General features: G+C 50.6%; 1 protein-coding gene across 1 annotated transcript in view; it reads right to left on the bottom strand.

The window, feature by feature from the left end:
• ATP2A3 (ATPase sarcoplasmic/endoplasmic reticulum Ca2+ transporting 3) overlaps positions 1 to 17,156 on the bottom strand; it is a 61,093-nt gene that overhangs the window by 28,354 nt on the left and 15,583 nt on the right. Inside the window, exons 2-8 of the mRNA XM_066563244.1 lie at positions 11,009 to 11,026; positions 10,499 to 10,581; positions 9,206 to 9,310; positions 8,384 to 8,522; positions 5,411 to 5,491; positions 4,951 to 5,036; positions 3,922 to 4,386 (exon numbers count right to left, since the gene is read on the bottom strand). Coding sequence (XP_066419341.1) covers positions 3,922 to 4,386; positions 4,951 to 5,036; positions 5,411 to 5,491; positions 8,384 to 8,522; positions 9,206 to 9,310; positions 10,499 to 10,581; positions 11,009 to 11,026 — 977 coding nt within the window. The remainder of the gene's footprint in view (positions 1 to 3,921; positions 4,387 to 4,950; positions 5,037 to 5,410; positions 5,492 to 8,383; positions 8,523 to 9,205; positions 9,311 to 10,498; positions 10,582 to 11,008; positions 11,027 to 17,156) is intronic.

Here is a 17,156-nt window from a genome sequence, read left to right as displayed (position 1 = left end):
CTGATTTTCAAATGCCACCTTCCTGGAAAATTAAGGTAGGCTGCATAAAAGGCTGCTGCACGTTTTAGGAGAGTGATTTAAACCTGTGAGAGCAGAGAGACCTGTGATGCTTCTATGTCCCTTCTCCTCCTGCCAGGCTCCCACTGCTCCCAGCTCCATGGTTATTTACAGGCTGGGAGGAAGCTGCTCCTGGTTCCTCCCTACCCTGGGCTGGGGGATGTGGTGATCTCAGAGACCCCCAGGTGACCCCCAGGGACACAAACCACAGGTTTACTCTGCTTTACTAAGTGGGTTTGTGGCTTTGTCACCGTAACCTTGGGTGGACTTGAGGTCAGAGCAAAATCTTGGCCATCCTGGGTGGACAGGATCACAAAGTCCCCAGCACAAAGCCCCTCATTTTGGGTGGCTTTGGGGGACACAGATTGACCCCTGCTGAGCCCTGGGTGTGTCCTGGCTCAGACAGCACCATGGCCATGAGACCCCAGCACTGGGAGGGACCCAGAGACGTGGCACAGCTCCTGAAACCAGACCTGAGGCCTTTCCAGAGTCACTTCAGAGCTCCCAGAGCTGATGCCAGCAGTGAGACAGTGAGCAGGCCCTGCTCAGCAGCTGTACTCACCCTGTGAATGGGTAACTTAATGAAATCACACTCAATTAATACATTTCCCCAGGTTATTGATAGGGTTTTCTGGCTGTTCAGCCCATGGCTGGGCTGGCTGTTTGGCACAGGAGCGTGTCCTGGACCCAGCAAGGGCTGCCCAGCACAAATATTTAATATTTACCCACCTGCCACTCACAGGGCCCAGCAGGCAGCCCTGTCCTGCCCACGTCAGCATGGGAATCCCTGTTAATTAAACATTAACAGCCCTGGCTCTGTCCTGGGGCCAGCCCTTCTCCCAGTGCTGTGCCCTGGGAGCCAGGATCCAGCCAAGGGAATAAACAGATATTGGAACAGGATTAAGGGGAGATGGGCTGGAGGATACTTTGACCTTTTAATTGCTCTTTTTTTTTGTTTGTTTGTTTTTTAAAGTTGCTGAGCTCATTCTGCAGATGCCAAAAGCCTTGTGTGCCACTGCCCCACTCCCTGCCCCTCCTGACTGTGCCACACTGCAGGGATGGGGGCACTTCTTCCCAAGTTCACAGAGCAGACCCTCTGCTAGGAAGTGGTTTGGGTCACTCCTCCTTCTCCTCCTGCAGTGGGCAGAGCTCAGGAGCACTGAGCTGTGGGGTCTGGACCCCCTCAGCACTGGGGTCACCCTGCCCTTGCTTTGCTGCATCACTGGCTCTGAAAATGGGGATGGAGGGAAGCCCCTCCTCGTGTGAGACATGGGCAGTTTGGATCCCTCCTTTGTTCCAGCCCTGTCTTGTTCTGCATCATTCACAGGGCAGGAATACCAGACATTTCCATCCATCTGCAGTTTGTGCTGAGCTAACCAGTGGCCAGAGCCTGGTTTGCAGCACTGTCACAGCTTCCCACCACACTTATCTGCGTGTCACAGAGGAGGGATGTTGGCCAGCTCCTTTTTTTTTTCCCCACAGCAACACATTTTCCAAGGTTCTCCTATAAAAACAACACGCCAAAGGCATGTAAAAAGCTTTCCTGACACTCATGGATTAATGGGAAAACTGAGAAGTACTCAGATGGTCCAGGCTTTCCTACCAAGTCACCTCTCCACAGGGCCAGTCATGTGGGAGCAAAACTCTCTGGTAGATGAGGAGCCTTCAAACCCTTCCCCAAACCAGCCCAGGGCTCCCTCCACCAGGAATGCTTTTCATGGGTCCAGGCTTTGTAACTTTGCATGGTCCAGGATTTCTCACTGGTTGGGTTAAAAGCAGGGGGAAAAGAGCAAGAGAGCAGAGGAGGCTGATTGCCATCAGCTCTGTCCCAGTGTCACATCCCAACAGGAAGAAACATTCCCTGGAAAGGGGCTCCTGAAATATATTGTAATTAGGAAATAGTTGGCTTCTGATTGTGATGGCGTGAATTATAAAATCTCTATTGCCCCACCCTTCACATGAGACTGAAAATAGAATAAAAGTTTTTAAAACACCTCTCTGTCACAGACATATTGTATGAAAAATCCTTTCCTTAGGATTTTTTCTCCTGAGAAGCTGAGAGGCCTCAGAAACAAATGTAAACATTGATTATCTGCTGCTGTGGAATGCAACAGGTGCATCTTTGATTGGTCTCATGTTGGTTGTTTTTAATTAATGGCCAATCACAGTCAGCTGGCTCGGATTCTCTGGTCAGTCACAAGATTCTATTATCATTCCATTCCTTTCTATTCCTTGCTAGCTTTCTGATGAAATCCTTTCTTCTATTCTTTAGTATAGTTCTAATATATAATTTTCTTTTAATATAATAATATATTAATTTATATAAATTATATATAAATCATATATTATTTTATAGATCATAAAATAATAAATCAGCCTTCTGAAACATGGAGTCAAGATTCTCATCACTTCCCATGTCAGGGTTGTCTGCAACTTTAGTATAGTTTTAATATATCACTTTCTTTTAATATAATAATATATTTAATATATATTAATATTATATATTTATATTTAATATAATCATATACTAATTTATTAAAATTATATAAAACCATAAATTATATATAAATCATATAAATCATCATACATATTTTTATACAATTTATACAAATTAATATATCGTTATGATATATTATTATATAAATTCATAAATAATTATAAATTATATATCATTATGATATAAAATTCATATATCATTATGATATAAATTCATATATCATTATGATCTTTTATCATTATATCATTATGATAGATTTTATATATCATAAAATAATAAATCAGCCTACTGAAACATGGAGTCAAGATTCTCATCTCTTCCCATGTCTGTGACAGAGAGGTGTTTTAAAACCTTTTATTCTATTTTCAGTCTCATGTGAAGGGTGGGACAATAGAGATTTTATAATTCATGCCATCACAATCAGAAGCCAACTATTTCCTAATTACAATATATTATAAGTGTTTCTTGGCCACACCATGCTGTAAATGCCTTTAAGCCAATCATCTAAAACAACCCCTCGTGGGTGCTACCACAATGCCCCTTTCATAGTTCTGTTTCTCCAAAATATCCAGTCTTATTTGCAAGGCCATCCTTTGAAACTTCTTTCTTCCTCCATTTCTCTCTCAACAACATCTGTCCTATTCCATGGCATTTCTAAGTCAGCATTTCTTATCTCAAGGTTTGCACACAGATGCACACTGTGTGGGACTTCTGTCAGGCCCTGAAAACTCTCTACAAATCCATTTCCCACCCTTAAGAGCACCCCATCCTGTGCTGATGGGCTCTGTGTCCTCACCAGAGCTGTGTGGTGGTAGCAATGTGGGGGTGAGCAGGGAGGAGGGTCTATAGGAAGCCCTGAGGGTTTATAGGAAGCCCTGAGGGTCTATAGGAAGCCCTGGGGTTCTCCAGGGGTCAGAAGGGATCAGGGCTTCTGTTGGCTTGGGTGTAATTAGGAAACTCACTTTTAGCAGCACACAAGATTCTCATCTCTCCCCACGTTGAATTTGTCTGCAAATTCAACCCCTCTCAGTTTCCTCATCTCTGATCCAGAAAATGGCTTAACCCCACACTCCAGCCTCTCCCCTGCCCCTCCTGCCCCAAGCCTGACTCTCACCTGGCATACAGACATCTGGGTGGTGGTGAGAGTGCTGGTCAACACCTCTCAGTTCCCCCATTTCTGATCCAGAAAATGGCTTAACCCCACACTCCAGCCTCTCTCCTGCCCCTTCTGCCCTGGGCTCTCACCCTGCACACAGACATCTGGGTGGTGGTGAGAGTGCTGGTCAACACCTCTCAGTTATCCCATCTCCAGGCTGGAAAAGAGTCAAACCCCCCACTCCAGGCTCTCCCCTGCCCTGGGCTCTCACCCTGCACACGGACATCTGGTTGGTGGTCAGCGTCCCCGTCTTGTCGGAGCAGATGACCGAGGTGCAGCCCAGGGTCTCCACGGAGGGCAGGCTCCTGACGATGGCGTTCTTCCTGGCCATCCTGCGTGTCCCCAGCGCCAGGCAGGTGGTGATGACGGCAGGGAGGCCCTCGGGGATGGCGGCCACCGCCAGCGCCACCGAAATCTTGAAGTAGTAGATGGCGCCGCGGAACCAGGAGCCGCCGTGCACGGGGTCGCTGAAGTGGCTGATGTTGATGACCCACACGGCGATGCACACCAGGAAAATCACTTTGGAGAGCTGCTGGCTGAACTCATCCAGCTTCTGCTGCAAGGGCGTCTTCTCTGGCTCGGTCTCCGCCATCTGGTTTCGGATCTTCCCGATCTCGGTGTACACCCCCGTGGCAATGACGATCCCTACGGCCTTCCCAGCTGCAATGTTGGTGCCCTGGAGGGCAGGAAGAGAGCAGAGTGGATATGTGGGCATGAAAACTCTTGGTTTGAGGAGGGAAATGGGTTGCTCTTTGTGAAAGGGAAATGGGTTGCTCATTGTGAAAGGGAAATGGGTTGCTCTTTTTCCCCCTTTGGTTAAGGGGAAAATGGGACACCTTGGGGTTTTTATATAAACCCATCCCTAAGGAGCAGGAGAGCCCTTCCTGAGAGCTGTAACCCCTCGAGGACTTGGCTTCTGCCTGAGAAGAACATGAGAAGGGAGGAAACCCAAATTTGCAATAGCTCCAGGCTCACCACAGACCTCTTCCCCATCCATAATGCATCCTGCTTGATGGAAAAAGTGCACTGAGATTGCCCAAGGTATTTAAAGGCCTCATGTGCCACAGCCCAGATGGAATCCAAATGAAGCAGGTTCTTATTTTTATGGATTTGGGGCTCTTTTTATGGATTCAGGTCTTATGCATGCACTCCCTTTCTCTGCTCAGAGATCTCCCAGACCCACCAGCCTCTGCACTTCGGAAAACCACAGACGAGGTGGGGTCAGGTGTAAGGGACTTACAGAGAACAGCATGTTCTTCTTGTCCTGGTTGACAGCCCGGGGATCGGGGATGGGGTCAGCATGTTTGATCACCGACACCGACTCCCCTGCCAAGACAAGAGGGGACAGATGGACCACCCATGCTCCCTCTCCAGCCTCAGCTCATCCCTGTTCCAAGCCTGCATCACACAGTGCTCTAGAGCAGCACTTCGCCACCAAACCACCCAAACATCCACCATGGGGATGTCCAACCCCACAAGTCACACAGAAAAGCCCCAGGCTTTGTGCTCTGCAGGAAGGACACCCAAGCACCAGACACATCTCACCTGTGCTGTGGCTTTGAAGACCTGGGAAGGTCCAATCATCATCTCAATCTTGCTCTGCCACCCCAGCAAAGCACTTATCCCAGCATGAGTTGCAAGGCTGGCCTCCAGGAAGGCAGCAGGAGGAAGCTGTTGCTGCCCCGCAGGCCCACACTCACCTGTGAGGATGGACTGGTCGACCCGCAGGGTGGTGGAGCGGATCTCGATGATCCTGATGTCTGCTGGCACCTTGTCCCCAACTGCAAGGACAAGCACAGCAGCTTGTCAGGTGGCACTGGCAGCAGCCAGCACCCCGGGAATGGGGACAGCAAACCCCCAGCTGAGCCCAGCCATGTGCAAGTGCACAGCAGCACCCAGCCTGGAGCAATGAGGGGTGCAGCCCCTGGCCAAGGGTCCTGCGCTGGGACACCTCATTTCTGCATGTACAGCTTTGTTAAAAGCTTCATTTTATCTGTCTGTAATTACAAGTCTGCCCCAGCCAAACCCTGGTGGTGCTCTGCCTGCTGTGCTGCATCCATTCCCTGCCATGTCCCTGCCTCTCCTCTTCCCTGCAAACTCCCCCTGAAACCCCATTTGCCTCTTTCCCGCAAAAAAAACAGAATATCCCCACATTGAAGCAATCTGAGCTTCCTAATACCAGTCTAACCCTGCTTCAGGTTGCTGTGGGCTGACTGGAAGCTGTTAACAGTGGAAAATCTTCTGTGTCCAAGACAAACAACCATCCCTGGCTCTCCTGGCACGGCACAGTGGGCACAGGTGAAAGCTGCCCCATCCACTGCCACCCAACACCACCCTCCAAGGCACTAGTGCTTCCTTAAAAAAAAACATTTTAAGCTGCTTTTCCTGCTGGGTTTCTTCCCCCTGGCTCTTCCTCCTGCTCCCTTATCGTCTGGACACAGCCACGCTCTGAGTTTTGGAAATACTGAGGGGAGCCCTGGCTCCCAGCCCCTCCCATCCCTTACACAACACTGCTGGCCTGGCTGCTAACGATGCTCTAAAATCCCAGACTTTAACCAGTGCTTCCTCCCGGGGCTCATAAACCCCCCCAGAGCAGCAGGAGGGGCTGGCACTGCTCCACCACCCAGCCAGTTATTCCAGCTGCAGATCCCAACGCTCCAGGATGCAGCAGCAGCATCTGCCAGACCCCCCCTGCTCCCTGTCACACCTGTCTGGGGGTGCCAGCACAGACCTTCCCAAAACATCATGCACAGACTCAGACTCTGCATCTGTCCAAGGGGGCTGGAGCATCCCAGAGGGAGCAAAGAGCTCCTCTCCCCCTGGGAAAGGCAGGAGGACTTGCAAACAGGAGCTAAACCTGCAGAGGAAAACTCCTGCAACATCTGGGGACAGAGAGAGCCCTGGTGGCTCTTGCTCCAGGGTGCACAGTGCCTTCTGTAGGGGACACAGTCTCAAGCCACCTCAGGGAAGGGATAGGTTGGATATTAGGAAAAGGTACAGGTTGGGTATTAGGAAGAAATTTTTCACCAAAAGAATAATAAAGTACTGGAATGCTCTTCCCAGGGAGGTGCTGGAATCACCATCTCTGGATGTGTTTAAAGAAAGCCTGGACATGGCACTGGGTGCTACAGTCTGGTTGAGGTGTTGGGGCGTAGGTTGGACTCGATGATCTTAGAGGTCTCTCCCAACCCCATCATTCTGTGATTCTGTGATTCTTATCCCACAGGACAGACCTGGCCTGGCCATTAGCCAGGTACTGACCATGTGCTGACCCCCCCAGCACCACAAATCTCCCCAGAGAAAGAGGGGAAAACAGGGGGACACTGCCTGGTGTGGCCACTGGAACTGCCTGAGCACCACAGGGGTCACAGCAACCTCTGGTGCTCCCAAAGGGATGCTCTGCCTGCCCTTTTTGGGAAAGGCAAAAGCTGCCTGCACCAGGACTCACCTCCATGGCCTTGTCACAAAAGGGCAAAACTCAGCTGGGTTTGAGCAGCCTGCCAAGTTCCAGCCACCCCCTCCTTGTCTCAGCCTAACAGGTTTCCTGCTCCCTGCTGCCAAACTCATTGCATTTGCACATGCAAACAGCAGCCAGCCCCTCCTGCCTGTGCTGTCACACATCCAGGGTATCACCTGCATGTCCACGGCAGGTTCAAAGCTTTTGCTCCTTGTGTGCTCTCCTATCAGACACCTGACAGCACCCTCACCACTTTCCATAACCTCCTAAACCCACAATTTGCTAATAATTTGCAAAAGCCCTCCAGAGAGCACAGCTCTTTCCATTCCAGTTGTAATGCTGATTGTGCCATTAAAAAGTAATATTGGGCTGCTGATGGGCAGGCAGTATGCACTTGATTTGGGGAAAGATGGCAGAATTGTATTAATAATTCATTAATTTAATTAAAGTCCAGGTCAGCAGCTGGACTGCATTGTCAGAGCTGGTTTGGGAGTGCTGCCAGCTCACCCAGCTGAGGATCTGGCTGGCTTGATCCTCCCTCCACAATTTTTTTATTCATCTTCCAGCTGAAGCCCAACTTGAAGACATAAATAACAGCAAGCTGGCTGGGCAAGGAAGGGATTGCAGCATGTTTCCACCAGCAGGGCCACGAGGAGGAAAGGAGAGGATTAGTTTTGTGGCTCTGGGGGTTTATGGCATCATTTTAGGAACAAACAAAACAGAATAATTGGAATGAATCCTCCTCAGCTCTGCTGGGGCAGGCAGCAGACCCCCAGGCAAGCTCTGCTGAATGCACAGCTCCAACAGAAGGGCTGGGGAGTAGAACCCACCCAGAGGCAAAATCACCCTGCAGCTCATCCCTTCTGCCTGTCGCCCTGTCTGGATGAGCAGCCCTAGCTCCCAAGGAGGCCTCCCCACACAGGGGCCTGCAGCAGCACCAATGCCCTATCCAGGGATGTGTGTGGGAGAGCAGCTTCCAGAAACAGGGAATCTCAGTGGAAAATTAAAAGTTCTCCTTGTTCTTCCAGAAAAAAAGAGAAACCCTCCCGAGTCCCAAAACCCGCGTCAGAAATTGACTTTTTTTTCTCTTCTCTGCTGTTCTCTGCTGCCTGATGCTCAGGCAAAGCCTTGGTGGGCTGAAGAGCCTCAGCTTTGGGCATCCTCTGGCCAGTACCACCTCCCCATCCAGCCCCAGCCCTGGGGTGGTGGCACCCACCTGCCACCTCCACGATGTCCCCGGGGACGATGTCGCGGGCGCGGATGCGCTGCACGCCGCTGCGGTCGGCGCGGATCACCTTCCCCATCTCGGGCTCGTACTCCTTCAGCGCCTCGATGGCACTCTCAGCATTTCTCTCCTGCAAGCAGAGAGGAGCAGAGCTGATGGTGCCAGCAGGCTCCTTCCCCACCCACTGCAAAGGCAGGAAAACCCAGCCCCAGCCCTGGCTTTGGAATCCATTCACACCATGCATGGGACAAGCACCTTCAGCCTCTGCAAAATGATTCCTGCTGGTTTAAACCACCCCAGGTCCTGGACATTGCCTGGACCTTTGGGGTTGACCATCTCATTCTTGGTTTGAGAAGCAGTGTGTCCCAACCAAATGCATTTTTCCCCATCCAGCAACCTCACCTCAGATCAAGCTGCAGATAAATAAAGGGCCTTATAATGAATAGGAAGAAAAGAGGAGCATCACTGGCTGAAACCATCACTGGCTGAGGGACACAGTGAGGTGAGGGGCAGCAGCCACTGTGGCTTTCTGGTGGACAGAGCAAAGACCTTCCCTTGGAAAATGCATTTGGCCCTGGCCAGGAGACAAGCAGTTTTTGCCTGGATAAGTGCAAGCTCCAACCTGCACAAATTGCCAAAGAAAGACCGAAAGAACCAGCCAAGAGGCAGCCATATGTGCAGGGCATGGGGAAGCATGGCCAACATGAAAATTGAACATTTGGAAAATTAATTTCCAGGGGCGTGAAGCAACCAGACCTTTAGATGAAGGCCCTGAGCCTCATGGAGCAGACCTGGAGGGCAGCTGTGCCTTACCTGCCACACCCCCACCACAGCGTTGGCAATCAGGATCATGATGATGACAATGGGCTCCACAAACGCCGTCGTGGTCTCCTCCCCTTCTTCAAACCAGGCCAGGATCTGGTGGCAAGAGAAAAAAAGGAGCACAATGTGGTTCAAACCAGAGCAGCAACATCTTAAGACGGACGATGGAAAAAGAGCCAAACCACAGGTGGTTATTTGCTGGAGAGGGAACAACCTGGAGATGGCCAGACCCACATGGTTTGGTCAAAGAGTGGAATTGCCAGGTCCCACTGCTGGAGCCTCCAGTGCTCTGCTGGGATAAGCTGAAGCACTGAACAAGTGGGGCTGGAGCCAACAGCCATGCAGTGCCTGAATGAGTGTCTGCAGCAGGAAAGCCTCTCCCTCTGTGTTCAGTGCTCCTGTGGGGACACCATGGCCATGAACTGATGAATGGAGAGACCAGGCAGCACTGCAGCCCCTCCTGGGCAGAAGGTCAGTGAAGCAATCTGAATAATCAGTGCAGTAAGAGCAGCCCTGCAGAGCAGGGACTGACCTGTGGCTGCCACCACCCTGAGCCCCCTCTCCATCCCAAAAGGCCTCATACCATTGTACAGATGAAGCACACACACAAATGTTTCCACTCCATTTAACTGCTCATGGACCTGCACTGTGTCAACACAGCAGCACCTCTCTGCTCTGTCACAGAGGCACTGGCACAAGGACCTGACCTCTGGCACAGGCTTTACACCTGCTTTACCTGCATTCACTTCATTGCATGTTGTTTTGGGAATGTATTAAACACCACAAGGGACCAGCCTTCCCCCTTATCTACCCATGGGTCACATCCTAAAGGAAGAGAAAGGAGTCTCAGCTTTGCCATCCTGCTGCCAAACACACTGACTTACAGTCAAAAAAACCCCAGTTGTTCTCAAGCACCTTGGTGGGAAACATCTCCTCATGCAGAGATGCTCCCAAGGTAGATTGTGGGCAAAACTGCACTGACAGTTCAGTCCTGGGGCACAGCAAACCAGGATGAAATCATCAGCCTGGAACAGCCCCCTGTAAACAGAAGGCAGCCCAGGGAGCTCTTTGATATCACTCTTGGTGCTTTTTGATCAGCATCACTGAAAAATCCTCCAGTCCCATCTTTAGGCAATGCAGTGATGTTGCCACCATGCCCTACAAACCACTGCTCTGCTCCTGCATCTCCTTCATCCCACAGGGACCTGCCCTCCTTTCCTCTTTGCATGTCACCTGAGGCTCTGTGTGCCCCAGAAGGTGCCACCCCAAGCTCTGGGTACTCACAAAGGACAGAAAAGCTGCCATCAAAAGGATGCGGACGAGAAGGTCTTCAAACTGCTCCAGTACCAGCTCCCAGAGGGACTTTCCTGGTGGGGAAACATGAAGCCAAGCACAATCAGTGCTAAAAAAAAATCCCCAGAAGACAGGTAAACCACTGAGGCCCTAAGACCCACATCCCTGCTTGCTTCAGAGCTGCTCTGGTGCCCCTTGGCCATGGGCATTGGTGAGGACATGCAGCACTGTGGGGGCTTCTCTCTAAAATGAAATGCTTCCATTTCTGGCACTGCCCTGCTTTTACTGGGTCTGGTTTTAAAAATCCTCTGTGTTTCTATTCACAGAAGTAGCCTCACCACCACAGGAAGCTCTACTGTCAGCCCTGCTTTCTCTGGGCTCAGATTAAAAGACCAAGATTAAAACCAAGATTAAAAGACCCCAAAGATTCCCTCTGCCTTGTCCCCAGCACACTCCACCCAGACTCAAGGCATGCACTGCCACCTCCAGCCCATGACTTACCTTCTTCTGCAGGGAGCTCTGTGGGTTTTCATCGACAGCCCAAGGAGCACAATACAGCAACAAATGATAAAAATGAAAAGATCATTAGTGATTTGGACCCAGGCTAGAAATCCCTTCCCTTATGCCTCACTCAGCATCCCAAAATGCAAATTTTTCTGCACAAATTCCCACATCAAGGCAGCTTGTCCTCAAACTTCTCAGTCCAACACCAAGGGAGCAGCCCTGGAAATTTCATTTCCCTGCTGCAAGTGGCTCCAGCAGCATTTGTTCCTACACTCAGCCTGCCTAAAAAAATATTCCTCAGGAGCTGCCCTCTCCAAATCCAAGACACAGAAGTGCAACCATCCCATAAAATGCCCTGCCAGAAACCCAATACAGCCCCACTGGGGACTGTAACTTTCAGACCATATTTCCTATTAATCTGTTGTACTTTACAGCCTGGAGCGCTCTAGGAAACAAATCCAAGGGCGATGCTCAGCTGCTCCAAGCTGTCCTCCTGAAGCCACCCAGGGGGTGCAGAGCTTCCATCCACACTGCTGCCAGCCAAACCCAAGCCCAGGCACCTGCAGAACCTCAGAGAAACCCAGGGGCTCCCAAGAACCCACCCCAGATTGCCCAGGATTCCCACATCCCCAGGAGGTGACTGCGACCTTCGTGTGCAGCCATGGGTCCCACGACCACTGGACAATGTGATTCCCTAAGATTTGAGCATTTATATTTTCAAAATATTTCTAATCCTGCAATTCTTTAGTGTTTAGTCCAAACTCCATAGAGAGTGTTAGCTACAGCTTTCCCATTTTGGTCAGACAAAGCAATTCCTCTCTAGGCCTGGGAATCAAGGATTCCCTCACTGCCTCAGGCCCCAAGAGATGGGAACAAAAGTGATTTGGGGGGAGCAAACCTGGGATAAATTACTTAATTACCTGAAGCTGTAATTGCAAGATTAACCCCCAATATGCAAATGGACCAAATTTATAAAAATATGAAAACCTGTGACCCGCTGTCCATTTTGGGTGTAGCCCCTGGAGGGCCTCATCTGCCCTAAATATACCTGAAGGCCCTTCAATAAATACAAATAAACTGCTTTTTATTCTCTTAATTTTATCTGGCCTCTGTTTTTAGGTCTCAAAAGGCATCAGTGCTCAAACCCTGGTTCCCTCCAAGGGAATCCTCCTGCTCCTGGGCAGCAAGGGGGGAGCTGGCCCTGCTGTGGGCAAGGCTGGGCCCAGGACTGTGAGGTCCTCATCCAGGGAGGGCTCAGGAGTGACCAGGGAGGAACCCAGGGAGGGCTCAGGAGGGACTCCCCTGATTTTGGGGGCTCATGGGTGCTTGTCTCCACTTGCCCCCATCAGAATTCCAGAGTGGTTTGGGTTGAAAGGGACCTTAAAGTTCACCTTGTTCCACCCCCTGCCGTGGCAGGGACACCTTCCACTTGACCAGGTTGCTCCAAGCCCTGTCCAGCCTGGTCTTGGACACTTCCAGGGATGCTTTTCAGGATGCTTCCAGCCACAGCTTTTCAGGGTAACCTGTGCCAGCCCCTCCTCATCCTCACAGCAAAGAATTCCTTCCCATGTCCCATCTGACCATACTCTCTGTCAGTGGGAAGCCATTTCCCTTATCCTGTCACTCCATCCCTTATCCAAAGCCCCTCTCCAGCTCTCTTGTGGCCCTTTTAGGCACTGGAAGGGCTCTGAGGTGTCCCCAGAGCCTTCTCTTCTCCCCAGATCTCTCAGGGCTCTTCTGCACCCCATGGAGCTGACAAGAAACCCCTGACAGCTCTGGGTTAACAGTTAGACTCAATGAACTTAGAGGTTAACTTAATTCTATGATAAAACAAGATGTTTCTCCAACTCCTTGTGTTTCTGGAGGGAATAAGGGACCAGATGAGTCCAAGAGGAACCAGCCTGAGGCAGACACTGATGCCCCAGCACTGTGGCTGTCTGCAAACACCCCCAGCCTGGAGCCCCAAGTGAAAGCAGGAAGTGAAACCTGCTCATCTGTTTTCCATCACCTATTTTCATTCAGAGGAATGAAAAAAAAACCCCAAACCAAACCTACCTTCACCAAACCAACCAGTGAAAACAAGAAGCCTGAATGTGCTCATGCTTCAAACTGTACCAGGTCCTCAGTCCTCACAGACACACCCACCATGAGCTGTTCTAAACCCACATTCCCCTGGGTCAGGCTGCTCTGATCCCTGCCACTGTGAGACACAGAGCAGCACACAATGCCTATAATTATTTTTATAGCAAAAAAAAAAAAAAAATAATCTTGGAGCACCTTTAGTGTTTCAAGTCACTCTCCAGAGCGTGTCAGAGCAAAGTGGCTCCTGCCCTCTCACAGCCAGCTCCTCTCCACCCCCAGCTTCCTCTCCCCAGCCCAGAGAGCCTCCAGAATTAAAAGCAGAAGAGATCTGCTGCTGCTATTTCCACCCAGACTGCACTTTAAGGGGTGCAAGAGGGCTGAGGGCAGGCAGGTGCCCTGGGGGAGGCAGCTGGGGCTCCCCCAGGTCCTGGCTCAGCCTGACTTTCCACCCAGAGCAGCCACCTGGAACAGCCCAGGGCTCTCAGTGCTGTCCCACACTGAGTTTGCACGAAGAGTGGCAGCAGCACCTTCACAGGCCTGGGGCTTTGCATGAGATCTTGATGAAAGTTCACCAAAAGGGGTTTCTGTGAACTCAGGAAACGCACACAGGGGCAGGCAGCTGAAAGCCTGCGGTGGCACAGTGACACTGCCTCCTGTCACCAGACCTCAAACACAGCAGTGCTGCTGCAGGCACCTCCCAAACCCCCCAGTTTGATACAGGCAGCTCCTGCTGCCAGTGACTCCTTCCTGCACTCTTCAAGTGGCAGCTCAGCACCAAACACCCAGAGAAAAAGGGCTGAAAGTCACAATAAGCCCATATTTTTGGGTGTGAACTGATAAAAACACACTGGAAAACAGGAAAATTTGGGGCTGGAGCTTCTTCCTGTCACATCCAAAGTCTTACTAGAAATAAGAGGGTTTGGTACTCCCCAAGCCCCAAGTTCTGTGTGAGTCAGCCCCATGGCACCAGCAGTGCTGCTATGTCCCATCCTGCAGGGAAACCCACCACAGGCAGGGGACCAGGAAAATCCCAAATCTGTCATTGCCTTGGGACAACATGGTGAGTGCAAACAGGCTGAAATGGAAACTCCTGGCTGGCACCTGAATAGCCCCTTTAACCCCCCCAATAACCCTTTTGAAGGGTGGCTCAGCACAGAAATCCAGCCCTGGGCAGGAGCTCCCAGCCAGAACACAAATGCAGTGACACCGCCAAGGGTGGAAAGGGGCAATGGTGGCTCAGAGAATCCCAAAATGGGTCACCCACATGCACCACAAATACCCAGCCTCCCCAGCTGAGCAGCCCCACCACAGGACCTGCAGCTTGTGGGCACATCTGTGGCTCCTCTGCTCCTGCTCTCCTGCATGGCAGCTTTGGAGAGCAGAGCCAGGAAAGTGGAGATATCCCCTCACAGCTGCTTTTTCCTGTGTGCCAGGTGAGGTTTGCTCACACCAGCGACAGCCACTCATTCAGGGCTGCTTCAAAAGGCATCAGAAAGATCAAATAAACAAGATACAACCCCCCTCCCATGGCAAACACCACTGCTTTGCTGTTCCTGTCATTCCCCAGAGTTCACCCCTGCTCCAGCCCTGCCCTGCACTTTGCAAAAGCTCAGAACCCTCCTGGCTGGGGGATCCACTGCCCCAAAAATAAGCAAATTCAGTCAAATTAAGCAAATTCAGCTGTCACAGAGCCATTCCCACCACCAAAAGAGCACTGTCCCCTCGGGGTTAAGGCACCACCACCACCTCTGAGGGCTTTGCCTTGCAGGGACACATCCACAGCTCCAGGGATGCTGAGCATTTGCAACTTGCTCTGAGCTTGTCACATCATGACATCTCTCCTTGCTGTGCCACCACATCTGTGGTGATGTTTGGCCCATACCAGGCTGCAAAATATCCACACAAGATGCTCCAAGGGCGTGCAAGGAGCCCGGGCACCCTGAGAGCCGTGGGGCTGGCGTCGGGCTGCTCCAGCAGGAGGTGAATCTCCAGCTCCTGCCAACTCAAACAGGGCAGGCAGCCCACAGCTGGCGCCTGCAGCATGGCAGGGCACGGCAGCCAGGTGATGAAAAGGTAAATAAACAGTGGTGCCACCCAGGAGCACAGCACAGGCACTGCCCAGGCCTCTGGGACAGCCCCTGTGAGGGTGTTCACTTCACAGGGGCCTCAGGGTGAGGGAAGAGATGAGGATCTGTCTCCCTGTTTCAGAAGGCTTGATTTATTATTTTATGATATATATTCTATTAAAACTATACTAAAAGAATAGAAGAAAGGATTTCATCAGAAGGCTGGCTAAGCTAAGAATAGAATAAGAAGGAATGATAACAAAAGCTTCTGTCTCAGACAGAGAATCCAAGCTAGCTCACTGTGATTGGCCATTAATTACAAACAACCAACATGAGACCAATCCCAGATGCACCTGTTGCATTCCACAGCAGCAGATAACCATTGGTTACATTTTGTTCCTGAGGCCTCTCAGCTTCTCAGGAGGAAAAATCCTAAAGAAAGGATTTTCCATAAAAGATGTCCACGACAGCCCCGCTCTCCTGGCCAGAGCAAACACACACCAGGACAGGCTGGCACTGGGGGAGCTTCAGGGAAATGTTTGAGCTTTTCCTGCTGTAACAGGAGCAAAAAAAGCCCTGGAGCACATCCCTGCACAGCTGGTGTTTCTCCATCCTGCACTGATGCCACTCTGCTTTGGGGGAAGTGAGGAACAAGGTGACATCTCAGAGGCCAGCACGTGACAAAGCAACCCCTGGTGCACATTCGAGTTCAGGGTGCAATCCACAACAGCAAACATCCTGAAATTCCATTTTCCCTCACCATTTCAGGAGCTTCCCTGGGATATAATCAGATTTCCCTCATGGGAAACCCTTCTGCCCCCAAATGATGTGGGAAGAGCATGATGCCCTCTGGGAGGGTAATGATGAGCATCACATCCAGGCCCAGCTTTCTGCTCTAAATAACTTAATTCAAGCTATATTTCTATGTTGTAATCACTTTTTCTTCCCTGCCTTTAATATCTTTTCCCTTATGCAGGGAAGGGGAAATGAATGTGCAAAATAAGGGATGCATCCAATTCCTTTGGACTCTGCTGACAGGCAGTAAAGTAGCAGTGAAAGGGCAAGAAAACCCTGAAACAACCCCAGCTGGGAGAGCAGCTCCTGTCCTGTGACACAAAGCAGGAGCCCAGGCAGGGCTGCTCTGGGATCCTTCCACCATCCCACAAGACAGCAGGCAGGATAAACTGTTATTTTAACTGGCTGCCTTTCCCAGGGCTGGCTGCAGGGATGTCTGCTCTGCCTCAGCCCTGCTGACAGCCAGCACTGCACACCTCCACTCCCCAAAACTGCTGGGGACAGGCTTTGCTGGGGTGTTTTAACTCACACAGCCCATAAATCCCACCTGAGGATGGAGAGCGGGGCTGCTCCTCACCCTCGAGGTGAGAGGTGTGAAAAGCAGCGTTTGGGAGCTGTGTGCCTGGGTGTTTCAGCGTTATCTGCATGCAAACACTCAAAGCCTGATGGTGCTAATGCTCCCAGAGGACAAAACTCAGTGATCCAAGTGCCTGGCTGTGCATGACTTAACTCACCCACACCACTTCCTGTTGGGAAGGATGAAAGTTTGACAAGAAAGTCTCACAGATGCTTAGCAGAAAGATTTTTAAATGTGGAGTCTGATGAAGGAATAGAGTTGGAAGCAAGTTTTGATATAGAAGAAAAGAATTGCTGAGCCAGTCTCACTGGGTAACCAAGGAGGCAAAGGCTGTGTTAGTTAGAAGGGGTTTTATGACTTAGAGCAAAGGATAAACCCACCCCAAACAAGAAAATGTTTTTACCAAGCAGAAAGGACAGCACAGGCAAACAAGGCAGCAAAGTAGAAAAAAGGTCTCAGAATTTCCCACTGCAACAAAACTGAAACACAACTTCTAGCTTAAACTGTAATGTACCAACTTTTAGTGATTGGAGAACAGTAACATGAATATGGTAATTATGGTAGTTATGATAGGCTGTAGATAATAGTTAAGGTACAGATTGGTTCTACTGTGTTAAGATGCTCA

The sequence above is a fragment of the Molothrus aeneus genome, chromosome 20 (assembly GCF_037042795.1).
Source record: "Molothrus aeneus isolate 106 chromosome 20, BPBGC_Maene_1.0, whole genome shotgun sequence".
Classification (NCBI taxonomy): Eukaryota; Metazoa; Chordata; class Aves; order Passeriformes; family Icteridae; genus Molothrus; species Molothrus aeneus.
This window is presented reverse-complemented; position numbering and strand designations above follow the sequence as displayed.